Source organism: Solanum lycopersicum, chromosome 6, assembly GCF_036512215.1.
Source record: "Solanum lycopersicum chromosome 6, SLM_r2.1".
NCBI classification, from domain to species: domain Eukaryota; kingdom Viridiplantae; phylum Streptophyta; class Magnoliopsida; order Solanales; family Solanaceae; genus Solanum; species Solanum lycopersicum.
Window position 1 is genome coordinate 42531180 of NC_090805.1, and position 10661 is coordinate 42541840.

At 34.5% G+C, this 10661-nt stretch overlaps 1 protein-coding gene across 2 annotated transcripts; it reads right to left on the reverse strand.

The window, feature by feature from the left end:
* Positions 1-332: 332 nt before the first annotated feature.
* LOC101259945 (CLP protease regulatory subunit CLPX1, mitochondrial) lies at positions 333-10356 on the reverse strand. 2 transcript variants are annotated; one of them, XM_069299287.1, is made up of 16 exons: positions 9280-10356; positions 9179-9249; positions 8622-8683; positions 8374-8462; positions 7533-7612; positions 6617-6667; positions 5671-5745; positions 5469-5546; positions 4101-4157; positions 2732-2802; positions 2541-2640; positions 2318-2422; positions 1266-1328; positions 1005-1127; positions 773-931; positions 333-651 (listed from the first exon to the last, which is right to left on the reverse strand). In XM_069299287.1, the coding sequence occupies exons 1-16, from the start codon at positions 10037-10039 to the stop codon at positions 577-579; spliced, it is 2019 nt and encodes a 672-aa protein (XP_069155388.1). In that variant the 5' UTR covers positions 10040-10356; the 3' UTR covers positions 333-576. The 2 variants fall into 2 exon arrangements, with proteins under 2 accessions (XP_069155388.1, XP_004241855.1); XM_004241807.4 differs by having other exon boundaries at positions 9179-10356.
* Between the last annotated feature and the right edge of the window lie 305 nt (positions 10357-10661).

A 10661-nucleotide genomic window follows, 5' to 3' on the forward strand; every position in this document is an offset into this window, starting at 1 on the left:
TTATTATAAGCTTTGATTAAATGTTACAAAAGTTCATACAATCCCCACCTATATGATCAATCAAGCATTGGATACAAGGGAAAACACTCTTTAATCTTTTTTAACATATTTTTTCCTTTTAAACTTGTTTTATAAAATATATATTTTTTTAGTGAAAGGTTAATTGAAAAAGCTTTTTTATCCTTTGAGAAAAGCGATAAAATTTGCATATATTTTACCCTCAGAATTCACTTGTGATAACACAGTGAAGTTTCATGGACAACTCTCTAATATTACGTTTGACATCTTATAACAACATTGAAAATATTGTGAGAAAGATAGCACTTCTGAAATATGAAGAATCAAAGTTTTCTCATTACCAAAAGAATCAGTACACCACAGCTTGCTGCCTGCTGCCTATAAATTAGAATGGTTACATTTTCCTCGTATACCGTATTCTATTTTCTATGACTTTCCTGGAAGCAGATTGCTATGTTGTTTTACAAGAGGATCAACACCCTGTTTTATGAATTTACATTTTACAACAAATGGAATTTTAACCATGTATGAAATCCTAAGACTCTGGTTCTAATAATCTTACATGCTTATTGCTCTCGACGAGACTTCAGACTCACCCTCCTGCAGCTCAGTTTCGGCTGCACCATCATTTTCCTGGCAATCAGATATTTTCAGATGTCAAAACAGTGTGCATGTATGTGGCTAAGCATAATTATCTTGACAAGAGAAGGGCTATAGAGAGAATAGACTAAACAAGTGAAAGTTCGGATCGTACTCTTTGATCTACTAAGTCTGCTTGATCAAGATACCGTTGCAGAGCACCATCTCCCCGAAGTACTTTCCCACCACATCCACGTGCGTTTACTGCACCTACCGACTCTTCATCCACCACAATAGCATCTATTCTATCATCTCCAGATTTGACATCAGGAATCTGCACATTCAATCAATTGAATCAAATATGAAAAACACTTGCTCGTGACCTTACAGATTTGGACATAGTTTACCTCATACATAGCATCAGTTAAGATGCTTTCAAGTAAGGCTCTCAATCCCCTAGCACCAGTATTTTTGACCATTGCTTTCTTGGCAATCAAACGTAAGGCTCCCTCCGTAAAATGTAGCTTAGTCTAAACAAGCATATGAAAGTCCAAATCAATTAAGTAAAAAAAAAAATTAACTTCCGATTCTGGCTTTGAGGATGTTTATATTCATTATTGAATCTTTTTCTTTTTGGGGGTTGTAAAGTTATCATAGTTTATACTTACATTGTTCATGCTAAATAGTTTTTTATATTGCTTGCAAAGAGCATTTTTTGGTTCAGTAAGGACCTGTAGAAAGTAGAAACATGAAATTAACCAACTCGATAATCTGGAAAAGCAGGTAGTTGTAGACCAAAAGTAAAAAAAGAAAGAATCAGGCAGGGACTAATCAATAACAAATTAGGTCTCAGCCTTGTTAATATCATTCAAAGCGGTGTATAAATTAGAACTAAAAATACACCTACATGTAAATTTTCTAATTGTGTGAGAATTAAAAAGAGAAGTCATGTGCTTAAGACTTGACAATTTGATGAATACAAAATATGTTCACTGTGAAACTGGCATTTGAGTGGGTGCAACTGGCTACTGAAAATATACACGAATAGTAAATTTATAGAAGGAATCGAACTTAAGAACACAAATCTGGTCACTGTGAGAAAAAAAGAGAAGACCATACACATTGATGACTTGGTAATTTATGGATAGAAGAAAAACCTATTTATAAATTATAGGTATCAACCGGTACACATATTTGATATTTATTCGATGTACAAAACATCTAAGTAAAGAACTTGAACACTTGTAAATTTCTAACACTAGTAGTTGTATTGTAACATCTTGTAACAAATTTGATCAATGCATATACTAAGATACATTGAGTAATAACCAATCAGTCTCAACGTTCATAAATTTCGGGTCTTTCATGATAACCGATGAGAAGAGAGCCAACTGGACTTTATCAATATTTGTTCTGCTTAAATCATAGAAGAGCTATTCCAGATAAAATACTTCTGATAAAAGAAAAATACAATTGCTCCAGTAGGTACACTAAGCTTATGAAGAACCAATTGCACAACCATCAGAATGAGATACAACCTCCAATTCTGAATGAGTTGCAGCTTGTTTCCATAAACAATGCAGTCCATCATTACGTAGAAAAATAACAGAGAACAAAAATACCTGAACAAGCTGGTCCTCAGTCGGCGCAGATAAACTAACTAAAATAGGAAAACACCCAGAAAAATAAAAAATGACGGCAACACAGAGAATAAAAATACCTGAACAAGCTGGTCCTCCGTCAGCGCAGATAAACTAACTAAAATAGGAAAACGCCCAATAAACTCTGGTATGAGGCCGTATGTAATAAAATCACTACTTTCTGCCTGCAAACGTGAAATGATATTTTTCAGCAACAGCGGCTGACTAGTAAATTCTATAACACAACTCAAAGTCTGAGGCATATACAAAAAATAGAAATTAAAATTAGACCAGCCTTCTTACAGATTCTAGTAAGGTTGATGTTACAGTTGCATTTGTTATTCCTCCAGTTCTCATGTTAGCACGAACTGGAGCGCCAAAACCGATTGAAGAATCCTGTCGTCTGGTAATAAGACCTTTGTAAACCATCATAATTCACAAAAATCATAGTTCCTGATGCAATTAGAAAAAGCAATTTGGAAAATAAAAATTACCTCTCAGAAATAGTCTTCTCCAAATCAATGAACGCGCCACCACAGATGAAAAGAATGTCTTTCGTATCTATCTGTTTAAAAAAATGGGGATGCTTTTTGAAAATTCTTAGGCAGAAGAAATAAAAAAGAACTGAATAACTGAAGCACAAGACATGGGGTTTTGTTAGTGAAAAGCCCTAAGAATCATTGATGTATTTATGATTCCAACTCAGAGAAAAGAAGTGTCTACATGTAGAACCTTACTTTATTTTGTCTGATCTGATTGACATGCACATTAACATCTAGAAGTGGACTTAAGGATGCTAACCATCGACAAATCCATCAACAAGTTTTGCTACTTTTAAGTTAGAGCATGAGATCCAATTTTTAACATCTCTGAATAAAAAATTATCTTTAGGGCGTTTCCTTGACTAACTTATCCATAGATTCATCGCCTTATTATCTCCTGTCTAATAACAAAATCAAATATTTTCTTAGTAGATTGCACCTACTTTAAATGTGCAATGTTCACCTTGTCTCTGGTATTTACTGTGCTCACGTGTCTAACTTCACTATCAGTATCCTCAATGCTTCCCAATTTGCCTACGTCACTGTTTTCTACTTCAATTCAAAGAACTTAATTACAAAGGAATATGCCTGTTCTGACTCATATGCCTCACTTTTTCAGGTAAAGAAGCCTTGTGCTCAATTTCAGCCCATCAATGCAAGGGGGACGGTGAGAAGTCATCTATGTTTTTAACTGCAATGTTCTTCTACCCAATAAAAGAATGACAGATCCAACAATTCATTTCATCCGTAATTTTAGATTTTTTCAAGAATGACAAGTCAAAAGAACATCAGTTGCTGCAAACAATGAATTGACTGTACATAGTGTTGAGATCGAGAGAAAACATTCTGGCACTATACAGTAGACAAGCATTAATATGTAAAAACACTACATTGTATCTTAAGCTTGCACAACACTGAAGGAAAGGAACCTACAAGCTTTTTGAAGGGATAGAAAACACGGTTGTACAGCTCTGGGAACCATTTATGTTGTTTTGTAAACTTTTAAAGAAACAACGAGATTCCATTTAGCATAGAAGGTTGTTTGCTGGTTTACAAGGCTTCCATTGAAAACCTTATATATGTCTCTTTCCAACCTTCAGCATTGTGAAGGTTCAGACTCTATACAATAAGTTACCACTTAGCAGTGTCCATGCTATTTCTGTGTAAGATTCTATCTTCTGTATACAGTATACCTTTAGTATACTCGAGTTTTCCTTTTACAGAGGTAAAATTATAACTTTAACCAAAAACAAAAGGTTGCAGAACTCTGAAAATGGTAACAAGGGAAAAGAAGAAATGAACACATTCTCATCCACTTTACCTGAATATTCTCACCACGAGGATGCTTCCTTGCCCCCTTTTCAGGTACACTCACGATCTGGATTAAAGAGATATTTCAGTTAATGCTGGTTAATAAAGGCAGCAGCCCACATTATTAGCTAAACAATGCTGTTATCAACAGAACTTTAAAGTGATTAAACAACATGATTTGAAGTTTAAAGTGCCAAACTTTTGAAGCAGAAATGTCCAGCATCATGATTATAGTACTTTAGAAACTAAATAAAACAGAAAATGCGGATAGAGAAGCTTAACAGGATAACAATCAATGATTTCAACTTAACTCTTTCAGAATCAAATGTCAAAATGGAAAAGACGGTCTTTGAACAGCTTTCAAGTTTGATATTTTCAAAAAGTAACATATTTCTTCATGGTGCCATTACCTACTAGTTTTAGGACGAAAGCATATTTTAGCAATCCCTTTCTTTTAGTGATTGCTCATTATTCTGGCGAGACTATTTCAACGATATAAATAAGGTGATTGTTTCTTCAACAATAATTTTTTCCAGCTTACTTGCTGGGGCTCAACTGTTTTGATTTGCAACTCAAGTTATTTCACTACATCGTGTTTGAGGGGCATATTAATTAAGTTATATGTTAAATATTTAACAATTTAAGTTAATACTATAGTATATTCTGTGTAATCAGTCATAATGAGGAATCTCAGAATTTAAGTAATTTCTTTATTCAAGAACAATTTTTTTTCTTGAGAATGGTTAAGTTTATTCCAGAGCACAAGGATTATGCTGAATCTGTATAATGTAGTAAAAGTAAGAAATAAAAGTGTTCCCCTTGTAAACCTGCAGGGATTCCAGTAGCTCTAACACTGTATCAGCTTCATTTACAAGGTTCCAAACTACACCAAAAAAGAAGTGCAGTTTGCCCTTATTTAAGAACTTAGTTCGAACTTCCCTCATATGATAAAGTCTAATCCAAAATTTCCTTATTTAATGTTGTCTAAACACCAATATGAGGAGTTCTCATTGTATTTGCAAACCAATTCAAGAGAAGTTCAAGTTTTTTTTTTTTGAGAATGAAATACAGATATAAATGGAGAAATGTGGTTAGTGAGGATTCACATAGCCGACCCAACTTGTTTGAGACTGAGGCATAGTTGTTGTTGCTGATAGGATTATATATCCTGATTAATAGCTTCCTAATAAATTTGCAGTAGAATTTAACTCGGTATTTCCCTAATACACAACTGAAATCTTGTAGCCTTTGGAATTGTTAGCCAGAGCGTAGTTAAATAATCTGGGAGCTAAGAATAGCCGAAGAGAGCCAATAAATAGTTTCTTTTCTTATTATTAAAAAAATAAATAATAAATGGTCCAAAACCAAGAGCACTCACAGTTCCTTCTAGCATTTTCAGTAGTGCCTGCTGAACACCTTCCCCAGAAACATCTCTGCTAACGTTTAAACTCTCGGCCTGCATATTGAATAAGATAGATGTCAGTTGTGATATCCTTCAAATGTCAGATAAAAAGAATTACATAATGGTCAAATTTCATTAACAGAAGGCATAGAAGCAAAAAAGAGGTAAAAGAAAACACCTTTTTTGTTATCTTATCAACTTCATCAATGTAGATCATCCCTTGTTGTGCTGCTTGCACATTAAATTCAGCAACCTGCATATCAAATTGAAAGCTAATAGTTCTTTTCAAAATTTCATAACCTGGGTCAAAACAATTAATAAAAGAGGCTCAAAGAAACAAAATTCTACAGCAAACATCCCCAATCCAGAGCAAGTTTATACTGAGATTCAAAGATATGAGACAAAAAGGCCTGTTCACACAGAAGTATATTTCACAGCAAATATATCCCCATAGCAAAGTTCATACTAAAACCTAAGCATATTATTAATTTGTGATATTTGCAAATGAATGTGTTAAAGGAAACCATCATTCATTTGTACACAGAAGGGATTCAGTATGACTGAAATTAGTATAAATACAAAGGTATAGATCAGATCCAGCCAACTCTTCCAATTCCTTCTCAATAGAGAGGTCCCACGAGATCAGACATCATCAAGGAATCGCCACACTGTTGGGATCTATGTTGCTCGGACTCTCCATGTCGACGGATAGGTGTTGGACCCTCCGGAAATAGTGCATTTTTGAAGACTCCACGTACATATAAAAAATCCACCAATACAGCCAATGTAAACATCAATGAGTTGTCCAATACAAGAGAATGCGATGAGTTCAAATTAGTGCAGATATGGAAATTTAGAACAGATCAGGAATCACATTTATAACATCACCCACATATTAGTCAACACTATATTCTAAGTTAAAGTAATACTTTGCTATATAAGGAAACTACTGGCACAATAAAAGACAGGAATAACAATAAAAGGGATGGCATACTAAATGTAAATGTAAAAAGAAGCATCCTGGTAGTAAATTCAACTTTTCTAGAACCAAGAATTTGTAGAATAGGACATGCTTAATTCAGCCAGTTATTTGTAAACTTATGAATCTGAAGTATGAAATATACCGTAAGCAACTTGTACAATATGGATTCGACATCTTCACCAACATATCCAGCCTGTAAGATAGCACAAAATGCGTCATTAAGGTTAAAAAGATTTATCATCATACTTAATAATGGCTTAAATTTATAATGGATAATAGTATCATTTTTTTGTCTGATCAAGATTTTATTGATAATGACAAGCAGACAAGGCCATTTTGGCCGTATACAAGAGGTATACTATAAAAAGATGAAACCTATAAAACATGGATATCTCCAAAAGACACCCAATCCTCTATACAAACCAGAACTACATGAGTACACCAAAAGAAAATAAGGGATTGGAGACTACTCCTGAATCGATTAGATCTCATCTCCACCCCTTCAAAAGCTCTTATATTCTCTCTTTCTAAATGATTCTCATATATTTCCTGTAATTTAAAGTTTACTGAGATATCCTATCAGTCATTATGTGGCATCGGCATACACTATTTGACACATTGATAGAGATATTACAGAATATTCAGATTAGATGACTTTCTAAACTAGGATTTGGTAAAATCACAACACTCAGATCTTGCCAAACAAGGATCAAACATGAACTGGGAAATATTCAACCAAATCAACTCCAAACTAGAGTGTCATTATATCCATTCTCTGATTTTAAAAGTTCCCAAACAACAGCTCAGATTCTATGTTCTTTGACCTTCAAGAGAAGAACATCTATGCATTGAGAAAACAGAGTAACAAGGGAAGTCAGACATAACTTAGCTAGAGAGGAGCAATATCAGTGACAGGCAAAAGAACAGAAAAGGAGAAAAAATAATTAAAGCAAGCACCCTGCCAGTAAAAGGACAGATATACAACCATTTATTTTTCATTAAATAAGAACAGAAACAATCAAAGAGGGCAAGTTCAAATCAAACAGCATCTTACTTGCCTGCGTTAAGGTTGTTGCATCTGCAATAACAAAAGGCACATTCACAAAACGGGCAAGGGTTTTTGCAAGTAGTGTTTTCCCTGTTCCAAAAGCAGAGTTAGAAAGTTCAAAGTTTGACAACTTTTTCCACACAAATAAGCAATTTTCGGCAGAAAATATTATTGGATACTGAGGACACACCTTAGTTTAGGGAAGCTACGAACAAAAGCATAAAATGAAAATGAGGGAATTCTTAAAACAATCTAGATTTATTGCAACTATTACTGTGTTACGGAAACTTAATTCGTTTTTTGACTAAGAACCAACACAAAAAGAAGAAATCAAGAAGAAAGACCAATTTCCCTTGTTCGGTTGGCAGACAAAACAAGAAAGTGTGGACAGGTGTTCAGATGATGAAAGCATCAGTGCCTACAACGAGAAAAACGCCTTGTCATCCTTCTTTTTCTTCGTATCATTTCTCATCAAGCAAAGGGGGACACACAAGTTCTCATATCTCCTTCCTTTCTACAGTCCCAATTTTCCAAACATAAATTAGAAGTTTCTCATTAAGGTTCTCAATTTCGGAACATCCCTGATAACAAGCAATATCAACTTACACAAGGTCTCAACATTTCTAAGGCTAATCAAAAGTTTAAGGAAGCAATAGCTGAGTACCAGAATGAAAAAAGGCACACACACAAAAACAACTAAGTTTGCAATTAGTTTCCTGAATCAGAAAACCTAAATCTGGACTGCTTCTAGTATAGAGACTTCTACCAGCTGGCAATCTCTGAAGGTTCTGAGGTTAAAGATTTGCACAAGTAACTGACTGAAAGTACAAGAACAAAAATTTGATTTCTACCTGATCCAGTAGGCCCCATCAAAAGCACATTGCTTTTTTCCAATTCCACATTTTCTTCATTATCTTCCTTTGTCGATTCTGCTCCAGACCTAATGCAGAGGTAAATAAATACGGTTCATATGGAGAAAATAAAGTAAAAAGAGAAAGGAAAAAGAAGATATTCAGGATACAAAAGTATCATAATTTAGAAGGAAAATGTCGATCGGCAATAAGCCTTCAACAAATCATGAATCAAATGGATTGCTTACCCTTTTTGCAATGAAGCATGGTAAATCCTTTTGTAGTGATTATAAACACCCACCGAAAGCACCTGCCATATGAATCACTTCGTAAACAAAAGGCAAAATAAAGACACATATTGTTCAAACCAGGACTTAAGAGAGAGATCTACCATATAGTCCTTCTCTGAAGTAGGATAGAGCGACAACACAAAAAAAACTATGCCAGAAGCATAAGCATCAAAGCCAATTTACATTCTGATTCCAAGAACAAGCATTCTAGATATGCATCTCCATAAAATGCAAAGTAGAAATATATTCATGCTCAAAACTCCCAGCAACAACAATTACAAAAAGATCATTCTTTTTTTCTTTTGAGAAGGAAAAAAGGAAGTTACAAAGAGATTAGTAATATGGAATTGCTGCTGATTAAAGTTGCAAGTTGAAAGTTCGATTGGATTGCGCACCAATAGATAAACTAATTCAGTTGCTTGATCATAGCCATAAAGTTCCAACCTTTCAGTATTGTGTAGTTCAGTGAAGCAACAATGACTACATTGGATTAAATAAGAAAATGAAAAACAAACCTTCTTGGCACGCTCTTGACCTATAACAAACTTGTCAAGTCCCTTACAGATCTCTTTTGGTGTTGGCAGATTCTTCCCCAAATTAGACCCACCCCACCCACTCTTCTCATCACTATCCTCATCTTTACCACCCCCATTTTTCCCATCAGTTCCCGTAACTCGTATCAGATTAAGTCCAGGCGCAAATGGTGGACCTGGAGGAGTATGCACAGCCAGCCCATTACCAGGTGGTGTCCAATTTTCAGGAGGCTCACCACCATACGATTTCAACGACTCCCAAAAAGACGGCTTCTGTCTCTTCCCATTATCTTCATCATTATTCACTCTCTTACCATTCCCATTCCCTTTCATCCTTCCAATCTCAAAAAAACTACCTTGAAGTGGCGCCATCTTATAGGGTCTAAAATAATAAGCCGTTTTACAATTAGGGCAAAGATTCACAGCCTGATAAGGTCCTGAACCTGCTTCAGGTTTCGAATCAGTAGTATTAATACTACTATTACTGGTACTACTGTTATCATCATCATCATTAGAAGCAGGAGGAGGTGGAATAAGTTGATGATTTCGATTAGAGAAAAGAAGATCCATATGCTTAGAACATCGAGGACAATAAGCTTCCGCCCTAATCCTTCTCGGAGCAGTTCTATACTCATCGGAAGAACCACCACCACCACCACGGTCCCATTTATACCTTTCTTGCACCCCAATTATAGTCTCTCTCCGCTTCACATGTAACCAATTCACCAAATTCCGATACTGCAAATTTCGATGCTGCAAATTCCGATGATGTTGCTGGTTTCGAAAAATCAAATTCCCAAATGCAGTATATTTTACATTTCTCCATCTCCATAACCCAGACATCCTCAATACTCTATAACTCCGTAGTTAATCCGAATTCGAACAATACAATCAAATCAAATACCATAAATTAAAGGATTTGGAATTGGGATCTGTGAAGAAGATTAGTATCTTATTATGAGTACAGGGTGGTATGTTTTTGTTTTTTTTTTGTTAGTATAACTGAAAAAAAGGAAGAAGATAAAGGTGAAAGCTTTTTGTAGGAATAAGCAAAAATTACTAGTTTCGAGTTTCGACCAAAACAAAAAATGTGTTTAAAAGTTAATTAATGGACAAAAATTTAGTTTTGACCGCGTCGTAATTTATTTCTATAAATTCTCATATTCACTCTCCATGGATAACAGTTACCATCCACTTAAACTATGAACTACCGCAGTTGATGTTGATTACACCATGTCATTTGTTTGTTTCTTTTAATTATTATTATTATTATTTACAGAATTATTTTAAGGATCTATTGGTCATTACATATTGCAAGTACTTTTGAGAAATTTATTTGGATTTCTATAACTATAAACATACAACTATATATAAATAAAATCATTTTTGAGCAATAATCATATTATATTTAGTGATAATGATATTAATATTTATAACAAAAATATTATTTAGCCCTATATAGGTG

Bases quoted from the DNA above. Each gene is read 5' to 3' on its own strand.
- LOC101259945 (XM_004241807.4), bottom strand. From the start codon at position 10,039: ATGTCTGGGTTATGGAGATGGAGAAATGTAAAATATACTGCATTTGGG. The intron at 2,641-2,731 runs GTAATTTTTATT...TCTTATTACCAG, and splicing joins GAGAAGACTATTTCTGAGAG to ACGACAGGATTCTTCAATCG. The intron at 652-772 runs GTACGATCCGAA...TCTGATTGCCAG, and splicing joins CAGACTTAGTAGATCAAAGA to GAAAATGATGGTGCAGCCGA.